The sequence below is a fragment of the Lithobates pipiens genome, unplaced genomic scaffold (genome assembly GCF_037356315.1).
Source record: "Lithobates pipiens isolate NorthernLeopardFrog02 unplaced genomic scaffold, aLitPip1_a1.2 Scaffold_28, whole genome shotgun sequence".
Taxonomy (NCBI): domain Eukaryota; kingdom Metazoa; phylum Chordata; class Amphibia; order Anura; family Ranidae; genus Lithobates; species Lithobates pipiens.
The window spans coordinates 67403009-67427733 of record NW_027507789.1 but is presented as its reverse complement, the minus strand read 5'-3'; the positions used below and the strand labels follow the sequence as shown (position 1 = coordinate 67427733).

Sequence of the window (24725 nt, the reverse complement as noted above, 5' to 3'; positions counted from 1 at the left end):
GAAATTCCAGCTTGTACCCCAGCGTTACCGTGGAGATGACCCATCTGTCCTGAATTTCCTTTTTACAGACTTCTGAAAATTGCTAAAGTTTTCCCCCCACCTTGAGGAGGGTTGCCCCTTCATGATGAGGCTTTAGGATTCTGTTTTGTAGATTTCCTACCCCAGGTCTTCATTTGAGCCTGGGTCTGATGGCGAAGGCCGTCGCCACTGCCAAGAGGCGGAAACCCCTGGCGCAGGGGGAAATAACCCGTTTAAATGAAGGGCGTTTATATTTTCTTTTGACTGGTAGAAAAGTACTTTTCCAAGCAGAAATTGTCTTGATATATTTATCCAAGTCTTCTCCAAACAGTCATTCCCCATGAACGGGAATCCAGTTAGGAGGTTTTTACATGGTGTTTCAGCTGACCAATTTTTCAACCACAGGATTCTGCGCATACGTACAAGCATAAGCGCAAGGCGGGATGCCTGGTGAATAGAGTCTTTAATGGCATCTATGGCAAAACATAATGCCTTAGGTAGTTCAGCCAAATCCCAAGCTTGTGTAGGAAGCTCTCCAAGGGCCTGTTTAAATTGGATCTTTAGGGATTGGTAGATGCCCATCATGGTGACGACGGGCTGAGTGACGGCACCTGCTATTCAAAAAGCAGATTTTAGCAGGGATTCCAACTTCTTATCTGTTGGATCCTTAAGCATCTGTGCATTGTCTACAGAATAAGTTTAAGTTATTATTCACATTGGAAATCGCAGTGTCAATTGCTGGTATTTTCCATCTTTTTGAGAATTGAAAACCTCTTAGGAGGGAGAAAATGTTTATGCGGTTTATCCCATTCTGCAAAAATAATCTGTTCAAGTAATGCATGTGCAGGAAACGCATGCAAAGAATGGGAATGTTTTAAAGAACCTAAGGAAGAAGCCAGGTTATCACGAGACTCTGTTAGAGACAGCATGAAAGTGGAACAAATCATTTCTGTAAGAGATTGTATCAGCAATTTTTCAGATTTGAGAAGCTGAAAACGGTTCATCTGCCGTTGTTTCCTCTGCAGAAGAATCATCGGTTTGTTTCTCTTCCTGATCAATTGAGAGTAAAACCTCATTGTGTGCCAACTGTTCCCCTTGCAAAGCTGAAGCAGGGGAGAGGGACCTAGCACGCTTCCTATCCATCTGAATGGAGGATGCGATTAAAGCTGCTAGACCCTGAAGGGAGGAGGAAAGGGCACCTTTAGTCACGTATACAGGTGCTGAGATATGACAGGCAGCTGCACCATCAATTTGCTCCAATGGCTCACCCCGAGTTGTCATAATTGGCAATTCGGGCGAGGATGACAGCATGGAAATACAGCTGGAAATCCCAATGCCTGGGGGTGAAAACTTCTCTTTTGGCAGGTATAGTCCCAAGTACAAAAACAGAGGCACTATACACATTGCACTAAATCGCTGAAAATAATCATGACTTTTTAAAGCTGCTATAAAATTCAGCCAACTGCTGGAAAAAGTGTCCTTCCTGTATGAGGAATGCCAGTTTTGCAACCCATACGTGTTCCACAGCTCGTATGTCCCTGTGTTCAGGCAGCTTGTTTCCTCCTCAGCAGAGGAGAGACTGACACAGCTGTATATTTATATGCTTTTAGCCTGCCGGCACCTGAGTGCAGCGTTTTTTGGGTCCCAACAGAGCCTCCAGCAGTGAGGCACAGACATGTGTAAAAATACAGCCACAGTAACAGACTTTAGCGTTAAAATATCGGGACCTTCTGCATCCCCCACAGTGAGGGGGGCGGGTGTTAATGTAAGGGTGGTGCAGCGCTGCTGTCCCCCTAACCCTCTGGTTCTATCAGGTAAAAGAAAAAAAAAATTTTGGGCAGATTTTTTTTTACCTTGCAAAACCTCCTTCCACACGCTGTGCAGCCAGACACAGAGATGAGCAAACAGTGAGACAACAGAGTAAGGTATGTGCATAGACTCCATCTAGTGGAGATTTTAAAGGCATGACAACATATTTTCCTTAAAAGAAAGAAAATGCATAGATGTTTTTAATATCAACGTTTTCTTCCCTTACCTTGTACTCACCGCAGGATTTTGCTGAATTAACAGAAAATCCAACTTTCACTCATCACGGTGGGTTACATTTAGCAAACCTTCAAAGGACTGGGTCTGTAAAAACGGGGTCCAACTGCCTTGGGCCTTGTATAAGCACCCCATCAGGAAGCTTGAGGTAATGTAACAAGACCTAAGCCCTGGGTTCCTGGGGTCCAGCCCTAGAGAGGCATTACAAGCAAAACCTTGTGCTTCAGACCGTGGCATCCACTTTAGGCCTCAGTGGCACTTCTGGATGGATCTGGCTTCTTTTTATGGAGGAATTTAAATCCAGCATGGATCCCTCCTAGAGCTCCTCAGAGCACTTTTTCACTTGTCACCAACACCTTAGACACTGCCGGAAAAAAAAAAACGGATGTGCTCCAGGAAGGAGGAGGGGTTATATAGGGGAGTAAACTTCCTTTGATTGGGTTTACCAGTGTCAACACCTGAAGGTGGCCTATAACCCATTAAGTAATTACTTAAGGCTCTGTGTCCCATGATGTACGATAAAGAAATTTCATTTTGTATACTTCACATATAAAAAAATAAATAAAAAAAAAATACATTTTTTTTTTAAATAAGCTGTTTGATGAGATAAAAATGCACCACTCTGCAGTCCAAAAAAAAAAATCACTATTTTATGACTTCCTTTTGAGCGGATGTTATGTCAATTCATGAAAGAGGACGTAAACTCCGTTTTTTTTTTCCTTCCCTGCAAATTAAAAGGCATAATCTGCTAGTATGTACTGGCACATTATGTGACACTTAGCTGCAAACGAAGCCCATGTCATCCCTGCTGCAGGCTGCATTCACCTTTGCCTGTCTTCCTTCAAGGGCCGCAGACTCTGGCTGTGTGACTGGCTGGAGCCGCGTGACGTACACGCTTTTGAAGAAACGGCACGGGCGGCTGTTCCTTCAGAGCACATGCGCAAGGACATCATCTGTGCAGTATACAGTAAATATCTCCTAAACGGCACATGTTTAGGAGATATTTACAGTAACTATTGGCAAGTCTAATTATAGGCTTACCTATAGGTACAAATCATAAAAGGAAGGTATACAACCGCTTTAACTTTAAATCTGATGTTTTCTTAATGAGCTCCTGGCTACCCTCTTTCTTTTCGTTCTTTACTTTGTCTTTTATACTTGGTTTTATTTTTTTACTTCAGGCTGACCTAAAGACCTTATGTGGCTCTATGTTTATATTTTGTCAGGCACGTGGGTTTTGTGCGTTCCGAGCCCTTTGTGGCCCAGATGTATATCTTCTGCCTCCTTTGCTAATGATCATAAACCTTTTCCCTATGCCCTTATTTGAGAACACTTCCATGCTATGGTTTGTCTCTCTGATTATTATTTGCAATGTTATAATTAGCTGTATTGAAGCACTCATAATGCTGCTACAATGATGACCGGAGAAACTTTTGCTGTTTTATTTGTTGCATTTTTTACTATTGTACTTTGTAATAAAATAATTAAAATATAAATTTTAGGTTTTAGCCAATTATATTTTTGTCTTACCTGCACCCCCTAAATCAAACTCTTAATCAAATAAAAACATTTTCATTACATATCTTATTTTAGAGACAGTGGCATCATGATTGGGTTTCTGATTTATTTCTATGCAGTACAGGCAAGTCATGGCCGGTGGGTGGGGCTGGCATGGTGCTCTTTGAAAATATCACATCACCTTGCCTCAGTTATGCAAATATCAAAATGCCTTGATGTGCGGAGGAGGAGTAGAAATTTCTAGGAAGACAGCATTTGCCAGCAGAAAGCCAGGGATAATAGTCTCTGGTTGACCAGTGCAGAGGTGAGGGTGATGCTTGCAAGCACAGATCTCCCTGTATAGCTTTCAGTGATGCAGCAGACAGCCGCTTCTCCTCCTCCTTGCAACTGTCCCTCCCGCTGCACCGATCATCCCAACTGTCCCTCATGTTCTCCAACTCAGGCTCCAGTGCCCTCCTCCAGCCCCCCCCCCATGTGCTTCTGTGTCCTGTTCCCCCCAAATTTGTGCCCCCCCCTCCTTGTGTGCCCTCTGTCGCCTGTTCATTCATTTTCAATGTGGAGCCTGCTAAGAAAGGGACTGGGGAATCTCTGTCCTCAGTCCTTTGCTCTGTCTCAAATGGGAGAGGGGTCTGTTTAGACCAATAAATGAAAAACAAAATTAAAAACATTGTAAAATAAATACTGTATTTATTGGCGTATAACACACACAGGTGTATAACACACACCTTAATTTTAAGAGGGAAGTTTCAGGAAAAAAAAAACATATTTTTTAAATAAACAACTTTGAATTAAAATAAGCGTCAGTGCCCATCTGCAGCCTCAATGCAGCCTGATCAATGCCCATCTGCAGATCATCTCCCATCAATGCAGCCTGATTAATGCAAATTTTTTGCCTCAATACTCATCTGCAGCCTCACCATCTCTCATCAATGCAGCCTGAACAGTGCAGGAAATCACTGAGCAGTCAACCCCGTTTACTTCGGCTCCCAGTCGGCAGTCACACACACAGTCCCACCTCCGCCATCAGCATTGGACCAGCTCCTATAGTAGACAGAACACTGGTCCAATGCCGGTGGCAGAGACAGGACTGTGTATGTGATGTGAGAGCAGAGTAAACAGTAGATGGCGGCTCTGAATTAAGGAGGCGCTTGTCCCCCTCCGAAGTACACTATCGGCATATAACACGCCCCGTGATTTGCCCCCTATTTTTTGGGGGGGGGGGGGAAAGTGCCTGTTATACGCCAATAAGAAAAACAAGAATAAAAAAATAAAAATAAAATAAAATAACACACACTACTGACACCATTCACTGCTCCAACACCGTCCACTGCCCCATACCCCACCCCCTTTCCCCAGAAGCACTGTGGAGGAAAAAAAAAAAAAAAAAAAACACAACACTACTGACACTGTCCACTACCCCCTCCCAATCATTGGGAGAAAAAAAAAATAATACAAATAAAAAAAAATCTGACTCTGTCCATTGCTCTGACACCATCCACTGGCCCCCAAAAAGCATTTTGAAAAAAAATGAAGAAAAAAAAAAGAAATCAATGCCTAGGGCCCACTTTATCCTGCACATGGGTCCACCGATTTCATGATACACCCCTGAGGTCAGCTTTAATATTCTTATCTACAAATTTTTCCATGTAAGTGGCTTAAAAATATTTAGGCAAGATGGTCAGCATGAAGGCCAAGCAGCTAGCATTTCAGAAACAAAAAGGTCAGAAAAGGAAGCATCTATACATTTCTCGTATGACTGCTTTTATACTTGGCTCAATAATATCCCTGTATTAAATGACCTTCCACTTGTTTCTAATAAAATACTATTAAAACAAAAATAAAATCTGTATTATTCATTCAGTACCTGGCTGTCTGCAGCATCATCACAGTGTTCTCCCCCTCATAGGTGCAGGCTGGGGTAAACGTGACATAAATGTCTGGGATTCCACTGCATCGGGAGTATCCATGCCCTCCACATGCCATTCTGCATTCCTCAATTCCCGCACTGGCAACCCATGTAGTAAAGGCTTTCAGTCCCGCAGACAAAGCATGGAGCTTTAAAGAGATTACAAAAAGAATGGAGATTTAACCATATACTGGATTACTAAACATTTGTCCTTTAAAAAGGAGAATCTTAGTACATTGAGGGAAAAAAAAGTATTTGATCCCCTGCTGATTTTGCACGTTTGCCCACTGACAAAAATTACTGTCTATAATTTTAAATGGTGGGTTTATTTTAAACAGTGAGAGAAACAGAATAGCAACAAAAAAACAAACAGAAAAACGCATTTCAAAAAAGTTATAAATTGATCTGCATTTTAATGAGTGAAGTAAATATTTGATGACCTATCAATCAGCAAGATTTCTGGCTCCCAGGGGTCTTCTATACAGGTAACAAGCTGAGATTAGGAGCACTGCCTTAAAGGGAGTGCTCCAAATCTCAGCTTGTTACCCATTTGACTGCTTGCTGCCCACCCAACGTAATATGACGTCCCGGACTTTGAGCAGTGATATCTGAATGATGCCCACATCTACAGGCATCATTCAGATATTTTCTTTTAGAGACAGCGATTCCCTGCACCATAAGAACAATCATAGTGGCTGTTCAGCCACTTGATTGTTCTTACACTCTCCGACGCTTCTGCCAACTCAGCTGTGCAATCGGTGAGCCCGAGAAGGGATGCGCTGCCATGGCGTGATGTTATGGCTGGGAAGCAAAGATTTTTTTTTCCAGGCTTCCCAGATTAGAGGTGAGATCTAGGAACTTATTGACCCCAGATCTCACTGTAAAAAGAGGACCCGTCATGCCATATTCCTATTACAAGGTATGTTTACCTTGTTCATACCAATGATGGGGCACTATTCCACCCACTGACACCAAGGATCGGGCACTATGGCCTCCTTTGATACAAACAATGTAAGGCCTTATACCTCCCACTGACACCAACGATGGGGCACTAGGCCGCTCACTGACACCAACGATGGGGCACTAGTCCGCTCACTGACACCAACGATGGGGCAATAGTCCCCTCACTGACACCAACGATGGGGCACTAGTCCCCTCACTGACACCAACGATGGGGCACTAGTCCCCTCACTGACACCAACGATGGGGCACTAGTCCCCTCACTGACACCAACGATGGGGCACTAGTCCACTCACTGACACCAACGATGGGGCACTAGTCCACTCACTGACACCAACGATGGGGCACTAGTCCACTCACTGACACCAACGATGGGGCACTAGTCCCCTCATTGACACCAACGATGGGGCACTAGTCCACTCACTGACACCAACGATGGGGCACTAGTCCACTCACTGACACCAACGATGGGGCACTAGTCCACTCACTGACACCAACGATGGGGCACTAGTCCACTCACTGACACCAACGATGGGGCACTAGTCCACTCACTGACACCAACGATGGGGCACTTTTCCCCCAACTCATACCAATGATGGGACACTATTTCCCCAACTCATACCAACGATGGGGCATTATTCCGCCCAATGACACCAACGATCGTCCACTATGGTCTCCTTTGATACAAATAATGGAACATTATTACTCCTTCTACCACTAAATGTAAGGGCCAGCATTTTCTTTTGTTTTTTTTACTCCCCAGCTCACCAACTCTAGAGCATTTTTCCCGCTGACCACCAAGCCTGGAGCATTATTATCCCCACTAACAATTGACAACTGGCCATTCTTGTGCCCCCACTGGCAACAGTTTTGCTCCTCTGTAAAGCAAATTTCAGACCATAAGTGGGAGTGGCATGATGGATATTGGCATGAATGGTATATTAAAAACCTTCAGAAGATCACAAGCAAAATCTTTAAAAGCAAGAGAAGTCTGTTCCCACGTCGAGTAAACACAATTTCAGGAATAAAGGGCTGGACTGCACCCTGATGCCACTTTCTTCAAAAAGCTTTATTTAGACGAACAGCCTGCCCCACTGACACATTTCACCCTTACAGGCTTAGTTATAGAGACTCTACAAGAGATGACCAAGCCCGTAAAAGGTGAAATGTGTCGAAGTGGGACTGTCTCCAGGTGGGCATTTGCAGCATGTGTTTGGCAAAAGAACACTTATTGGAGGAAGTGGCAATTTATTATAAACCTTGTTTGCCTTTTAGCCTTAAATTAAAGTATACCTTTTATACCCATGCATCACATTTGCTCATTATGCATACATAATATACTTCTATGTAACATGTCTTATTAGTTTCTCTAAAGCCCAACTTTAGTGATCAGATAAAGCAATCCTTACCTCTGGTAGTTCATTCAGGTTACCCTGTTGGATGTCTCCAGTTATCCTGTGGTACGTATCACTCATATATGATCCCACAAAGTGGAACGCATATGCTGTGGCCAGCAGAGGGAAAAGCTTGTACTGCTGGGTCTGGAAATTGAGGATTTGTGGCTCTGGATCGCTGTGGATGTCAAAATACAAGTTATTCTTGTATACTGCCTTTAACCTGTACATTGCAGCAATACAATTCACATAAATGTAGTTTCTTTAACCTTGGTCATTTTATTCTAAATTCTGTGTGTATTTAAATAGAATTAGCACAGTAAGGCTGGCCATTCAAGAGTCACTTTTTTTTTCCATTCAACCAGCGGAATGAACGAATGAATGAATGCATGAAAATGAGCTAATTTCCCCAATCACACACAATGTAAAATGGGGGAATCCCTGCCGCTGCGCTATTGTATCCTGATTTCCCCACCATCAGAAAACCGTGATTAGCGCTGGCAGCACTGATCGAGATCACATTTTTCAACAGGCTGGTTGTGCACAAGTCAATCGATAGCTGGATCGACTTGTGTACAACCAGCCTGCCCCATGCATGGATCCATATTTGTCTGGTTCCTGCTGAACATCACGGATATTGATCTTTGTATGGCTGGCTTAAGAAACCAAAGATCTTTGAGCAGTACAACATACGAAAGGTGTTATTGCAATACAAAGTTCACAAGGAAAGATGCATTACCCAGACCGAGAGTGTGTATGTTAACTTAGTTTACAAGGTGAGAGCATCGCTCAGAAAATGTTCATATATTGAACAATGCTGGCTGATCTCAGCTGTCATTTCTTTTTATCTATTGGGAGGATAAGGGTGTAGCTTAGAGGGGCCTTTTCCTATACCTGCAGGATAGGGTGTTGATTGGGCTATTTTTAAGGCACCTTTGACAAAACTTATACCAGCTTGACATGCATCTTTCAGGTAATAGAAAAAAATTAAATAATAATAATTTATAGAGACAGTGAGTTTACAGTCTTTTCTTTAAGGCCTCAGTAGATCATACAAATATGCTCTTTGATTGGATAACAATGCGCAATATAAAAAAGGAAGAATTCTGTTTGACCACATTTGACTGCTATATTTCTGGCCAACCTTAACTGGTTTCCACAGTTCTTTTATCAAATAAGCCATTTCAGATTTTAAGTGAACCTGGTGCTACACAATGTATTAACATAACATTAGCATTAACATAAATTAGCTTCACAACAAGCCCTCATTAACCTTGGTAGCTGCAGACACTTTGAAGCAGTCCATTCTTAAACTTCACAGCAAAAGCACTAAAGCCCTCAGAATGGTTCTCCGCAGCTTGTCTCCCCCTGTTCACACTCATAGTAATGATTCAGCATCCACCAAGCCTTCTAATCTCTAAAGTAAACACACAGCACATGTTCTGAGTGAGGGCACCAGGTTGACCTGAGCTGCAGAGAGAACAAAGCTTTTGCTACGAATTTCGAAGATGAATAGTTTTCCAGTGCCTGCAGGTACACAGATTAGTGAAAGTATTTTCTGCTTAAGAATATGTAAATAGGTTCGATATGCAGTGTAGACTTGGTGGCTCTATTTACAGTAACAGAAATATCCTTACCCAACTCTGATCTCAGACTGATGTCGTACTGCGCTGTACCGAATAGCAATAGTGCAGGCCCGAGAGAGGCTTCTTGCAGAGTCCCCTACTATCATGGAGCGAATAAACACCATGGTACCGTATGTCAGTTTATCACTGAGTGGCTTTACGTATGTTCCATCTGGTTCCACCTAAGAAGCATCAACAAGTGGACATATGAACATAACACAAGCCTATAGGCTTGAAGGGAATTTTCCTAAAAAAAAAAACTCTATACAATTATTAAACAGAGTGTAAAAGATTTAGGTTTTGTTTTTGTCTGCCTCAATGTTGGGAAGATTTCTCTCACTTCCTATCCCTGTAATGGTCACACAGAGACCACAAAAAAAAAAAATAAATAAAAAAAAAAAAACTCAGAAAAGCTATCCAATAAACTCCTTACAGGCTTGCCCACAGTTCTTGCAGGGTGCAGTAGTGGATTGGTGGATGGTGCCACCATGCGATTACAGAGAAATAAGGATATTCACCAGCACACTGTGGTATAGTGACAATCTTGTATTTTATTCACATGAAGCAACAGGCATCACAGGCCAATGTTTAAGGACCTTGCAAGAACCCTTTTTTCCCATTCAACCACTTCCAGTTTTGAATCACTCGTCTTGAAAACAGGATCCTGCAAGGTCCCAGAAAGGCAGCCCGTGATTCTTGTTGCTTTCTGTGAATAAAGGACACCATTATCACTAGACCACAGTGTGCTGGTGAAGATCCTTATTTCTCAAAAAAGCAAAACACACAACCTAGACGCAGGTTCTAATAAGTCTAACACTAAACCAATCTAAAACAAAAACAACAAAAAAAATGTTGTAATCAGTAATCTTTTCCTGAATATATTTAAAATTTTAAATACATGTAGCCAGTCTTCTCTTTTAGCATGAAGGAAATTAACTTATCTTCCACAATTCCTGTGGACAGCAGCAAAAATGACGTAACATGAACTCAACAATTAGGTACGCCACAAATATTTTTCTGAAAAGTAACAAAAAAATAAAATTTGTTTAAAAAAAAATAAAAATAAAAATAAGCTGTATAGTCCTTTCCTTTATCATTTTTTAATGTCCTTTTGGCTCCTCACCTTAGCATATTTCATCAGCATGTTTTCTCTTGGTATTCGGAACTTGCTGAATGACAGAAAACCGTTGTCAATCTCATCAAAACCAAACTTAGGCCCAATGTCCCCAACGGTTACGCCTGTTTTAAAAGGCAGAATAGGAAACATTTAAAAACAGAACAAGTGGACTCATTCAAGTTCCCAGAGTGTGTACCTTGCTTCATATAACAGCAGAATTTGGGAGTGCATGCGACTCACCTGGCAACGGTTCATGGGTGCCCATCTCACGAATAGGAACGATGAACGCATGAAGCCCTTTACATTCTCCCTGGGTATAGAGCTGTGCCAACACTACTGCATGATTTGATGTCTTTCCCACTGTGAGGACAAAACATGTTAGTGCTACAAACTCCTACAACATCACAAACAGAATAAAAGAATGCTATCCAAATAATGAGTGATTAGGAAGATGAGCTGCCTCTTGTATAGAGAACAATAGGCAGGCCACTTTTTGGATATACAGTGCCTTAAAAAAGTATTCATACCACTTGAAATTTTCCAAATTTTGTCATGTTACAACCAAAAATCTGCACCGAACATGTGTGAACCTAGCCTTATACTTACCCAAACTTTTGCTTCAATGTGAATGAGAACTGTCTCAGTTGCTTGTTCTCTCAACCAAACTTTCAAGCCATCAAATGGCTGGTGTCATTACTGATCACTTGTGCAATACCATAAATACTGCAGATCAAACAGAAGCCAAGGTGGCCATTAATAGTAAAGGATAGTTCTACTTTAAGAAATCATTTTTTTTTTGCTCAATGCAACCAGATTTTGTTTTGATACTGCAAGAGTAGACCATGAAATTGCAAATCTGGGAGGTAGATTTGCTCATCTCAAAATAAATTATATGTAGGGGACAAAAGAACGCTATATACATGCACTACGTAAATGCTCTGCTTTATAGGACATCTTTTTTACTACAGTGTTTTAAGTCAGAAGAGTTGCTGCCCCAGGAAGAGATGGTGAATAACCTGCTGGAAGACGGGGACAGAATGATTTAACTCCTCATGGAAAATAACTCGGAGTATCTGAAAAAAATGAATTGTTGCTCTACATAAAGATGGCCTAGGCTATAATAGGATTGCCAAGACCCTGAAACTGAGCTGCATCATGGTGGTCAAGACCACACAGCGGTCTCACAGGACAGGTTCCACTCCGAAAAGGCCTCGCCGTGGTCAACCAAAGAAGTTGAGTGCACATGCTCAGCATCATATCCAGAGGTTGTCTTTCGGAAATAGACATACGAGTGCTGCCAGCATTGCTGCGGAGGTTGAAAAGGGGGGGGGGGGGGGGGTGTCAGCTTGTCATTGCTCAGACCATACACCGCACACTGCATCAAATTGGTCTGTCATCCTAGAAGGAAGCCGCTTCTAAACAGGATGCACAAGAAAGTCATAGTTTCATAGTTAGTAAGGTTGAATAAAGACACCAGGCCATCCAGTTCAACCTGAGTGTCTACAATTGTCCCCATCCCTGTACATTACACACTCACATTGGTCCCTACCCTCAAAGAGCCCACAATCCAAGGTCCCCATTCATATACTAGGGCCAATTTTGGACAGAGGCCAATTAACCTACCTGCATGTCTTTGGTTTGTGGGAGGAAACCCGGAGTACCTGGAGGAAACCCACACAGGCACAGGGAGAACATGCAAACTCCAGGCAGGTAGTGTCCTGGTTGGGATTTGAACCAGCAACCCTTCTTACTGCTAGGCGAGAGTGCTAACCACTACACCACTGTGCCGCCAAGATGCGATACACTGTATGAATACCCTCTACCACTCTTCCATCAGCCTCTGTCTTACAGGCTTTGATCACCTGGTCTAGTCCACAAACAGTTTGCTGAAGACAAGCAGACTAAGGACACGGATTACTGGAACCATGTCCTGTAGTCTAATGAGACCAAGATAAGCGCATTTGGTTCAGATGGTGTCAAGCATTTGTGGGTGCAACCAGGTAAGGAGACAAGTGGGTCTTGCCTACAGTACAGTAAAGCATAGTGGTGGGAGTGTCATGGTCTGGGGCTACATGAATACTGCCGGCAATGGGGAGCTACAGTTCATTGAGGGAACCATGAATGCCAACATGTACTGTGACATACTGAAGCAGAACATGATCCCTTCCCTTCAGAGACTGGGCTGCAGGGCAATATTCCAACATAATAACGACCCCAAACACACCTCCAGGACGACCACTGTCTTGCTAAAGAAGCTGAGGGTAAAGATGGACTGGCCGAGAAGGTCTCCAGACCTAAACCCTATTGAGCATGCTCAAACAGAAGTTGGAGGAGTGCACGGTCTCTAACATCCACCAGCTCCGTGATGTCCTCATGGAGGAGTGGAAGAGGACTCCAGTGGTAGCCTGTGAAACTCTGATGAACTCCATGCCCAAGAGGGTTAAGGCAGTGTTGGAAAATAATGGAGGCCACACAAAATATTGACACTTTGGGCCCAATTTAGACATTTTCACTTAGGGGTGTACTCACTTTTGTTGCCAGTGGCTTAGACATTAATGGCTGTGTGTTAAGTTATTTTCAGGGGACAGCAAATTTATACTGTTATACAAGCTGTACACTCACTACTTTACTACTACTACTACTACTCACTACTTTAGTGTACATTGTAGCAAAGTGTCATTCCTTCAGTCTTGTCACATGAAAAGCTATAATAAAATATTTACACAAATGTGAGGGGTGTACTCACTTTTGTGAGGTACAAATAAATATATATAAAATCCCCCCCCCCCCCCCCCACTCCTGTTTTGTTGCCTCACAACTTGGAATTAACATGGATTGTGTGAGGATTTACATTATTTAATTTACAGAACATGCCCACAACTTTGAAGATGTTTTTTATGGTGAAGCAAGCAATAGGACAAAATAACAGAAAAAGTCAATGTGCATAACTATTTACCCCCCTGAAGTCAATACTTTGTAGAGCCACCTTTTGCAGCTATCACAGCTCCAAGTCGCTTTGGATAAGTCTCTATGAGCTTGTTGCCACATCTTACCACTGGGATGTTTGCCCATTTCTCCTTGCAAAACTGCTCCAGCTCCTTCAAGTTGGATGGTTTGCACTTGTGAACAGCTATCTCTAAAGCCGCGTACACACGGGCGGATTGTATGGCCTACTTAGTCCATCATACAATCCGATGGACAGTCCGTCATACTTTCGAATGAACGGACTTGACCACACACGGATGCACAAACAGTCCGTCGAAAGCTTGCGCGATGACGTGTACAGCACGTACGACAGGACTAGAAATAGGAAGTCCAATACACAGCAATGCAACCTTTCGCCGTGTAAATCCTTTCTGAGCATGCGCCATTCTTAGTCTGTCGAACTAGCCTACTGACGAGCAGATTGTCCGCTGAAACCAAAGTATGACGGACAGTATTTCGGAAATTCCGAAATACTTAGTACGCCAGACTGCACGCTGAAAAAGTCCACTGAAGCCCACACACGAGCGGACTGTCCGCTGAAATGTGTTTCGACGGACTAAGTAGGCCATACAGTCCGCCCGTGTGTACGCGGCTTTAGTCTGACCTAAGATTTTCTATTGGATGGAGGTCTGGGCTTTGACTAGGCCATTCCAACACATTTATATTTACAATTTCCCCTTAAACCACTTAAGTGTTGCTTTAGCAGTGTGTTTGGGGTCATTGTCCTGCTGGAAGGTGAACCTCCGTCCTAGTCTCAGATCACACAGAGTGGTACAGGTTTTGCTCAAGAATATCCCTGTATTTAGCACCATCCATCTTTCCCTCAATTCTGACCAGTTTCCCAGTCCTGACTGCTAAAAAACATGGGGGGGGGGGGGGGAATTTTGTTCTTTGGCTGATGTGATGTGTTGGGTTTGCGCCAGACATAGCGTTTTCTTTGATGGCCAAAAAGTTAAAATTTTAGTCTCATCAGACCAGAGCACCTTCCACCATACATTTTGGGAGTCTCCCACATGCCGTTTCGCAAACTCAAAACGTGCCATTTTGTTTTTTGCTGAAAGCAATGGCTTTCTTCTGGCCACTCTGCCATAAAACCCAACTCTATAGAACGTACGGGTTATTGTCGTCCTATGTACAGATACTCCAGTCTCTGCTGTGGAACTCTGCAGCTCTTTCAGGGTTACATTAGGTCTCTGTGCTGCCTCTGATTAATGCCCTCCTTGCCTGGTCCGTGAGTTTTGGTGTGCAGCCGTCTCTTAGCAGGTTTGCTGTTGTGCCATGTTTCCATTTGGTTATGATAGATTTGATGGTGATCCTAGGGATCATCAAAGATTTGGATATTTTCTTTTATAACCTAACCCTGACTTGTACTTCAACAACATTGTCCCTTTTGCTTAGGTATGGCAGCATCTGGGCCCTTTCAAAAAGGTGTGTAGCAATGCCCGACTTTCTTAAATATCTTCAAGCAGCCTCGTTAATGAGAATAATAGATTGGCAGCATAATGCAAAAGACAAGCAATGGATAAAATTAGAAGAAGATGTATTAGGGGTTAAAATAAAGCATCAACCATGGATAAAACCTAAGTTAAGACCAGAGGAGAAGGAAATGCCTATTTTCGTAAGAACAACTTTAAAAATTTGGGATGATATGATAAAAAAAAAGGAAAACTGTCATCCCCAATAGGTCCTATGACTCCATTATTTGCCAATCCCGAGTTTATACCAGCTTTAAAAGATAGCAAATTTTTTTAGATGGAATATGGAGGAACATGAACGGATAATACAAATCCTGAATGATGGAAATATGCCAACATCTCAGGAATTGGGGCAAGAATATAAAAATAAATGGTTTCAATATTTGCAATTGAAAGCATATATTGATCCAATAAAGATAATGATTAATAGACCATTAACTATATTTGAACAAATAGTAACAAATAAGGATAAAGCAGATAAAAAATTAGCTAAGATATATAACCTATTACTTCCTGTTGGGGATATTAAAAAAATAATAGGAATAAGGAAATGGGAGGAAGAAATGGGGCAGGAGTTGACAGAGAAAGAATGGGAAGAGATTTTGGAAGGAATATATAAAGTACCCTTAGATATTAAGTACCAGGAAAAAAAATTATAAAATTATATTAAGATGGTATAGGAGTTCTGTGGTTATGAACAGAATAAATAAAGAGAACTCTGAATTTTGTTGGAGGTGTAAGATTGAAAAGGGTACTCTAGAGCACATTTGGTATAGTTGTTGGAAGATAAAAATATTTTGGGGCAAGATAATAGAACTATATCAGAAGGTGACAGGTATAAGAATAAAAACTGATATAAAGACAGTACTGTTCTCCCATACATCTGAAAGATTAAAAAAAAAAAAAAAGGATTCTTATATCAAATAACTACAGTAGCTAAAACCGTAATAGCACGTAAATGGAAAAAAGAAGAAGCTCCAACAAAAATAGAGTGGAATTGTGAGATTAGCGAAATGTTTTTCATGGAGAAAAAAATTAGACAAGAGGGATATGTAGAGAAACAAATGTCAGAACATTGGAAAAAATGGGAGGAATTGAGTACCTCTGGAAACTTGGGGGGAATTCATATAAGAGAGGAGGGGGGGGTTGAATAGGGTGGGTTTGGTATTTTGATATGTGTGGGATTTTTTCTTTTGTTTGAATGGGGAAATGTTGTAATGAGATAAAATCTTTATGGTAATTGTTGAATGTATGTTTTAAAATATAAAATAAAGAGAAATTTGAAACAAAAAGGTGTGTATATGTAATGACAGATTGCACACAGGTGGACATTATGTGAGATTTCACCAATTATGTGACTTCTGAAGGTAATTGGTGGCACCAGAGCTTTATATGGGCTTCATAACAAAAGGGGGTGAATACATACACACGACAATTATCAGTTCTTTTACTTCACCAACTTAGACTATTGTGTTCTCATCCATCACATATAACCCAGATTAAAAAAAAAAAAAAAAAAAAAAAACATCGAACTAAACACTGTAATGTAATAAAATAGGTAAAAAGCCAAGGGGGTGAATACTTTTGCAAGGCGCTGTATGTGCCACTTTGTGTTGGTCCATCACATAAAATCCCAATAAAATACATTTGCGCTTTTGGTTGTAACATGACAAAATGTAGAAAATATCAAGGGCCATGAATACTTTTTCAAAGCACTATATATATAGCCATTTTAGACCCAGGACCTGATGTTCTGTCTATTTAAGCTGCCTCCCCAAGGAAATTTGCTCAAATACCACAAAAGTCAGACAAAAAGTCTGCTACTATCAACTGTTCCAAGAACAATAAATAATTCTGCTCCTGTCCAGATCAATCTTATTTGGCTATTTGAGTGTCTAGTCAATTGGGTTAATGACTTCCTTATCCAAAATTGGGCTGAACAGGTTGATCTTTTAATGCTAACCACAGAATGTAATGGGGCAGGTTACCTGCAAAAGGTATAAAGACTGAAGCTCCAAGACAAGGGATGGTATAACACTGCAGATATGTCACTGTGCTGCTCCTACACTCTCTTGCTGGATAGTACGACAATCCATTTTTTTGAGTGATATTTCCATACAAGGGTTACCTCATGACCAGTGATCTCTACAATATTAAAACAGGCTCAGCTGTTCGCAAATACTAAAACCCACAGTGTTGCTACAAATAAAAAAAAAAAAAAAAAAAAAGCCTGTAAATTGCATAATACTTACCAGTCCTGCCACCATTTTTTTCCAATGTTTGCTGCAGTCCAGAGCTGCAGGGACACACTAGTGGGGCTTATAGGTTGAACTAGAGTATACAGCAGGGAAACCTACGGGGGTTGGGCAAAATTATGGAAAACCAGAATGATAAAAGAACAAAATTCATTATCTAATATGCTATTGGACCACTTATGGCATCCAAGACAGCCTGAATTCTCCTGGGAATTGACCAATCTAAGTCAGACGGTGGATAATAAAAACTGATGCCACTCTTCATGCTAAAATCTGGGTCGCAATCCTGCGCAATGTCCTGTAGTCTTTCGGTCAGACAACTTTTGACAGGCTTTTTTATTTTATTTTTTTTATTTGTAGCAACAGAGTGGACTTTAGTATTATTTTCTTAGCCAACTGAAGTAACTTCCTTCTTTTAAACCAGTTTTGCAGTATTTTACTTGAATATGTTCCCAATCTAAATCCTATATTGAACAATCCTGTGTTCTCTACTTCATGCAGTTGCTTACACCCTCCAGGCCACCACTTGATAGAGGACACAGTGGGACTATTCAGTATAAACTCCTGTGTAGATGGGTCATAGGTGGCTGTCGTCTCTAGTCCTCGGAGGTGGGTTCCTTAAGAGATAGAAAGAAAAGAACCATGAACTAAAAATTAAAACACAACACCCCACACACATCCCAAATAAGGGTGAAATTACAGTGTAATGACCATCCCCAGAGAGACCTGCAGGTCAACTATCCCTATACTAGCTTTACTCCAAGGCTGGAAGCTGGTTGATGGTAAAATGTACTGTATACCATAATAGGTAAGCCTTCGATAAAATAAAATAAATATATAATAAAAAAGCAGTTACCATGTCCCATTTCAGTCTGAGCGTATGTCCCAATGATCTCCAAGTTCCAGGCAGGCATGAAGAAACGGTCCTGCTGTTCGGGGGTGGCTTGGCTTAGCAGAGTGGGCAAAAACATGCCCAAGTGAAGATCAAGGGGCTCAGGGCGGCCCCGGTGTACAAAGCTGTGAGAGGAGGAGGAGTAGGAGGAGGATGGAGCAGGGGGATGTAAACATCAGATAAGAATTAGTAGTGGTGAGGATTTGGAGAGGGGTTAAAATTTGGTGGTGAAGGGAAAGGCGATTACATCAGGAGGAAAAGATGAAAAAAAAAAAGAAGAAAAAAAAGACAATATTATGGTAAGTGAATTGATTTGTGAAAAATAGATTGAATTTACATGCAGACCACAATCGTCTAGCAGCCTATTAGAAAGTGATGCAGATCCAAAATTGAGTGGACAACTCAGACCTCATCAGTAAAAGGAGGACAAAGTACAGTTTTGGCAGCACAGTTATAATACAAAATGTTTTAGCCAGGACGTTGGTTAAAACTCTGTCAAACGCACAAAATAAATATTATATTTCTGTTTTTACAGTTTTTTAAATCACAGAAACTTACTATGAAGAATTCTGTGTATTTCTTAAGGCAGGCTTGTTTTGATATCAGCAAGCATCCAAACAAGCCATGTAAATACGTGCTGCAGCCTTGAAAATAATCAATTATCCAGCTTAAAACAAAAGGTTTGTATTAGTAACTGTGTTACAGGATTATGCAAACAATTTAAAATTGTTAACTAATCAGAGAAAATAAATAAATCATGTAAGCAATATATGCAACTTTATTTTTCCTAAAATAAACATCAAAAAAAAAAAAAAAAGTTTTTTTTTTTCTCTCACAAGGACAGGTATTTGCAAGTATGAGCTCTCTTGTTGCAACCAAGTCCCCAAATTTAAATTCTAAGACTAGAACGCTAGGATTACATTGTCATACAACATAGTCTAAGAATTAGGTAAGTACACAGGTGCGCATTCCTAGATCTGTGATCTTAAAGTGTAGTGCAAGCATAATATATAGTTAATAAGGGTTATTTATCTGAGCCCTACCTGGAAACATGCACTGTTAGGGCTCATTCAAATGTGCAGCCAGGAAGTGGTAAAAGCAGATGGCTGAGCTAGAGTTTTACTGCTCCCGACTGCCCAACTAATTAAAGCAAAATGCAGCTGCTCAGGGCTGTACACATGCCATGACACAAACGACACCCCTGTGGCTTCAGTGGGCAGGACAGCCACAGAATGTGTCCCATTCAAGTGAATAGTGCTCTGTGCCAAGAATTGGTACACACGCTTCTTTGGAGCAGAGGTTAATGGTGCTGATCCAAAAAAAATAAAAAAAAGACCCCCAAACACACCTTGCTGCGCTACGTTCAGGTGTGATTGGAACCCTAAACATTCTAAAGGCCCGTACACACGGTCGGACTTTTTGACAACAAACATGCAAATTAGCTGTTTTGGAGCAACATCCGACTGTGTGTACGCTCCATCGGACAAACTTTTTCTGTTTTCATCGGACTTTTGTTGGCTGTGCGAACGGACAAACTTTCTGGCAACAAAAGTCCGATGGAGCAAAGTCCGACCGTGTGTATGCAAAAGCATCGGACTTTTGTACAAGGTACAAACACGCATGCTCAGAACCAATGCAAAAGATCAAACTACAATACAGAAGTTGACCAAAGGTGGCGCTGGAGTCATTGAATGTCCTCTTTTGAAGTGGCGTCAGTACGTTGTGATGTCACTACGTTCGTGTTTGTTGTCAAAAAGTCCGACCGTGTGTATGCAATACAAACTTGTGGACCACGCCCTTTGTACAAAAGTCCACGGAAAAGTTTGTACAAAGTCCGACCGTGTGTATGAGGCTTAAAACAACAAAACTCTGGGGTTTTTTTGCACTGTAAAAGCTTAAGATGGACTGCACAAAACGTGACAGCAAAGTTGTCAGGGCAGAAAAGCCACCTCATCAACCAGCATATTGCTTTGCATACAGGACCTGGCCTTCTCTAGTCTGCACCACCTATGCTGGAGGACCACTTGCATTGTGGTAACATGCAGTGATATAGGAGTTTTACAGCAATGCATGGCAACACACATACCCCAGTGCTGTAAATTCTCCTGAAGATGAAGGTATGTGATCCCTGAAGACCTCATATGAATATATGAATAAAAAGACAATTAAGGGATAGCAATCACAGATCTTAGGAGTGCCTCCACATATTAATAATTTCTACCTTGTAGGCAGTTAGACAAAGTGGCACTGTGCAACATGGTTAGAACAATGACAGGTTCTCATTTTAGCATTAAACATGCAATAGGAAAGGAAGAGATAGTGGATGGGAGAGTGTCGGTATACTAGAGTATACTATCAGGTAATTCTGTATCTGTTGAGGGCATGCCAAAAGCATTCCAAATTAAAGAGACCCTTTGTTTCAACAACAATCTTTCAATATTTTATGTATATTTAACATTTTAGTTATATAAAAAGGATAAGTTCACCTTTTGTAATTTTGTTATTCAGGGTGTAACATGTTACGAACAGAATGGCCCCCGCACCTCCCAGATGCCCCATTCTGACAGCTAGCAGGGACCTTCTCCCTCCTGGTAGCTATCAAAAAAAAAAAAAAAAAAAAAAAACGTGGCCAAGCAGGGCTCTGCCTGCTCAGCCGTGTCACTCATTCACAGGGGCCTGTGGAAAAAAAAAAAAAGTTTCCCTTTAAGTGACATCCCTAAAATCTGGGGCTGCTGACATTACATACATGATGATGCCACCCAGCAGCAATCTTAGTGTTTTATGGATGTGTGAAAAAGGGAGGCTTTTACATTTAAAAGGATAAGTTCACTTTTTATAAAAAATAAATGCACGTTTCTTTGCAGGTAAAATATGTGCATTTATTATTATTATTATTTTTTTCTTTGGAGCCTGTAAAACAGGGATATGCAATTAGCGGACCTCCAGCTGTTGCAGAACTACAAGTCCCATGAGGCATAGCAAGACTGACAGCCACAAGCATGACACCCAGAGGCAGAGCATGATGGGACTTGTAGTTTTGCAACAGCTGGAGGTCCACTAATTGCATATCCCTGCTGTAAAGCATTGCACCAGCAATCAGCAGCTTGCTGGTGCCATGGAGGTCTCCAGCAGATCTGCCAGTATATCTGTGTGCCCGTACATCCTGTACGACCAAGCAGAGAGAATGAACTACCACGGCGCCGTGGAGCACCCTGGTAGTTCACTGAAAACTACAAGCCAACAGCCACAAAGGCTGCCGGACCTTGTTTTCCATTCTCATAGTATTCCCCTTTACTGCTTCCTCAGCAGCTACATAAAAAGTTATGTAGAACAGAGGAAAGAGGGGCAGAGGAGCAGAGGAGCAGGGCCAGCTCAGTAATTAGAAACTCCCACTGTACTGGGGATTATCCCTTTTCTCACTTGCTAGAAAGTTCATATGAAAGTGCAAGTAAGCATTTGAAACTCCTGATTTTTCTGTGATTTTTATCTGCATTTTTTTTTTTTTTTTTTTTAGTTAGTGGCAGGGTCTCTTTATGCTGGTAGATAAATTCATAAACCCAATGCTTATTACTCACCTCCTATACTAAAACATTTAAGATGACATCTCTTTTCCAAGAGAAGAGCTTTTGGTCTTGTTCATGCTACAGCTATAATATGAAGCATAGTTTTGATCCCTGCCAAACTACCCTAAACAATGGGCACAAACGAGTGCATGGAGTTGAATAGCTCAATTCAGATACTAGCAGTCTGACCAGTGGATGTGATGTTCAAATTATGATCCGTATTGCAGGGACAGCAAGTAATCACAATCGCCCCACTGTAGTTGTGCCAATTCAGAGAGGGCGCTGCGCCTCCACAACAATGAGACATTAAAAAGTTAGTATTTTATTGCACCTGGGTTTTATTTCTATCATATCACATATCATACTGAAACTACAATAGGGCTTTATGTATAGAAACATTTTTTACCTATGAACTTCAACCATCACATGAAGTCAACCATCTGGCTGCAGATACCACAGCCCAATGGGTATGTTGCACTAGTAACTAGGTAAAGATTTAATAGAGCTGCAGGTCTCCCTGGTATTCCCATCACTGCCACCCTTCTAACACAAACACTAACCATGGCCAAGCTCGGTTTGGGCATACGTGCCAATTGCTTGCATACTCTTGGCAAGAGGCAACCACTTCTTACGCTGTGTGTCATCGCACTGCTTTGCCATCATGTCAGTGAACATGCTAAAATGTAAGGACAGGGGATCTGTCTTGGAGCCCAGACACGTTCTAGAGGAAAGACACAGTTAGATCAAATGCTAAGAACTATGGAGACAAAGACAAGCATCTACTTTATGTCATCATTACCCAATTCCCACACAATGCTTTTTACTCTCCATAGCTCCTGTACGTAGGGTGTTTGCCCATTAGGCAGTAGGAAAAAATGTCAGAATTGCAAGCAGGAAAAAAAAAAAAAAAAAAAGCAGATTAAAAAATAAATAAATGAAAACGCTCCTATAGAGCAGGTTGTACATATTTTTAGGCGCATAAGCATTTTTCCCAAACACACTAGAAAAATGTATACTTAATGCTTGATATACCGAACGGCCACATTTAGGCGCATCGTGCATTTTTTCTGTCTGAAAGCTCCTGTCAAAAAAAAAAAAAAAAAGAAAAACCACCACGCACTTGTAACTTTTTTCAGCCTGTAAAAAACAATTCTCTACAAATATGCCTGTAAATACCCAAACGTGCATGAATACATAGACCAACAGAGTTGCTTCTACAGGCTGCGAGCATGAGGCCTAATAATGTAACAGTAAAAAATAAAATTAAAATATATATTTAAAAAATGTGAAAAATGTTTTAACAGTTATAAAATGAATATAATTTATACAGTTATTTAAGGGTGCACCCACACTAGCAGTTTTAACCAAGCCTGGGCACGATTCACCCTCCTGGTTCAGTTCCTTTGTGTTGTGTCAGTGCTCCAAACCATGCCAGGGAACAGTTAAAGTGGGAGTAAACTCCCATGAATAATTTCTACCTATAGGGAAGTCTATAATAAGGCTTACCTATAGGTACTGTAAATATCTTCTAAACGTGCAACGTTGAGGAGATATTTACTATAGATGCAGCCAGTGATGTCACTGTGCTGCAAACAGCGGCTCCCGTGGAAGGAAGACTGGATGAACATGGAGGCATCTTCAGCAGAGGGGGGCTTAGTTCCAAGATAGGTTTCACACAATGTGCTAGTATGTGATGCATACTAGCACATTATGACATTGTCTTGCAGGGGAAAAAATAAAAATAAATAAATAAAAAAAAACACAACACCCGTCAGTTTACTATCGCTTTAAGCATAATATCCCCAGGACCACTTGGAAGAAGTGGCCCCGGTCACAATTCACTTTAGTATGAGTGCAAATTATGTGTGAACACAGACCAGCAGGGGGAGAGGGGAAGATAGACAATGAAACTTTGGCATAAATCAGTTCAACTGTGCCCAGTGTGAGTGCACCCGAAGAGGATTGGGAGAAAAAAAAATTAAAATAAAAAAAAGTTAGAGCTACTTACCTATTTGAAAAACCCAAGATTGAGATTACATACCCACCCTCCACTGTCACATTAATAAAACGACTACTACATTGAACAGACTTTTTAGCTGAGTGTACGTTACCAAATAAACCAAATGGCGAGATATTGAAAACTGTTTTTCGCCACCATGATTTGACTGCATTTTTAGCAGCTGAATAAAACTACAAAATTGGGCTAAAAGCCCCCATTATATGACAAAAACCTACAGCAGTGGCCAAACATTTTGAGAACGACACAAATATTAATTTTCGCAAAGTCTGATGCTTCAGATTTTATTAAGGCGAATTTGCATATATTCCAGAATGTTATGAAGAGTGATCAGATGAATTGCAATGTCCCTCTTTGCCATGAAAATTAACTTAATCCCATAAAAAAAAAAAACCACTACAAACATTTTCACCGCATTTGTGAAGAAGACTTCAGGGCACCGAAGAAAGTCCAGCAAGTGCCAGGACCATCTCCCAGAGTTGATGCAGCTGTGGGATCGGGGCACCACCAGTGCAGAGCTTGCTCAGGAATGGCAGCAGCAAGTGTGGGTCCATCTGCATGCACAGAGAGCTGAATACTTTTGGAGGATGGCCTGGTGTCAAGAAGGGCAGCAAAGAAGCCATTTCTCTCCAGGAAAAACACCAGGGACAGACTGATATTCTGCAAAAGGTACAGTGTTTGGACTGCTGAGGAAAGGGGTAAAGTCATTTTCTTTGATGAATCCTCTCATTGTTTGAGGCATCTAGAGAAAACCTCATCTGGAGAAGAAAAGGTGAGTGCTACCATCAGTCCTGTGTCATACCAACGGTAAAGCTTCCTGAGAACCATTCATCTGTGGGGTTGCTTCTCAGGCAAGGGAGTGGGCTCACTCACAATTTTGCCTAGGAACACAGCCATGAATAAAGAATGGTACAAAAACATCCTCCAAGAGCAACTTCTTCCAACCATCCAAGAGCA

At 41.4% G+C, this 24725-nt stretch overlaps 1 protein-coding gene across 2 annotated transcripts in view; it reads right to left on the bottom strand.

Moving 5' to 3' along the window:
• The window catches only part of ACOX1 (acyl-CoA oxidase 1), an 82829-nt gene that overhangs the window by 28767 nt on the left and 29337 nt on the right, over positions 1 to 24725 (bottom strand). Inside the window, exons 3-9 of one of the 2 annotated variants that reach the window (XM_077459360.1) lie at positions 22312 to 22472; positions 17806 to 17913; positions 10822 to 10941; positions 10588 to 10703; positions 9477 to 9646; positions 7855 to 8017; positions 5444 to 5634 (exon numbers count right to left, since the gene is read on the bottom strand). In XM_077459360.1, coding sequence (XP_077315486.1) covers positions 5444 to 5634; positions 7855 to 8017; positions 9477 to 9646; positions 10588 to 10703; positions 10822 to 10941; positions 17806 to 17913; positions 22312 to 22472 — 1029 coding nt within the window. Of the gene's footprint in view, positions 1 to 5443; positions 5635 to 7854; positions 8018 to 9476; positions 9647 to 10587; positions 10704 to 10821; positions 10942 to 17805; positions 17914 to 18152; positions 18314 to 22311; positions 22473 to 24725 lie in introns of both variants that reach the window. The other variant, XM_077459359.1, reaches the window with a different exon arrangement.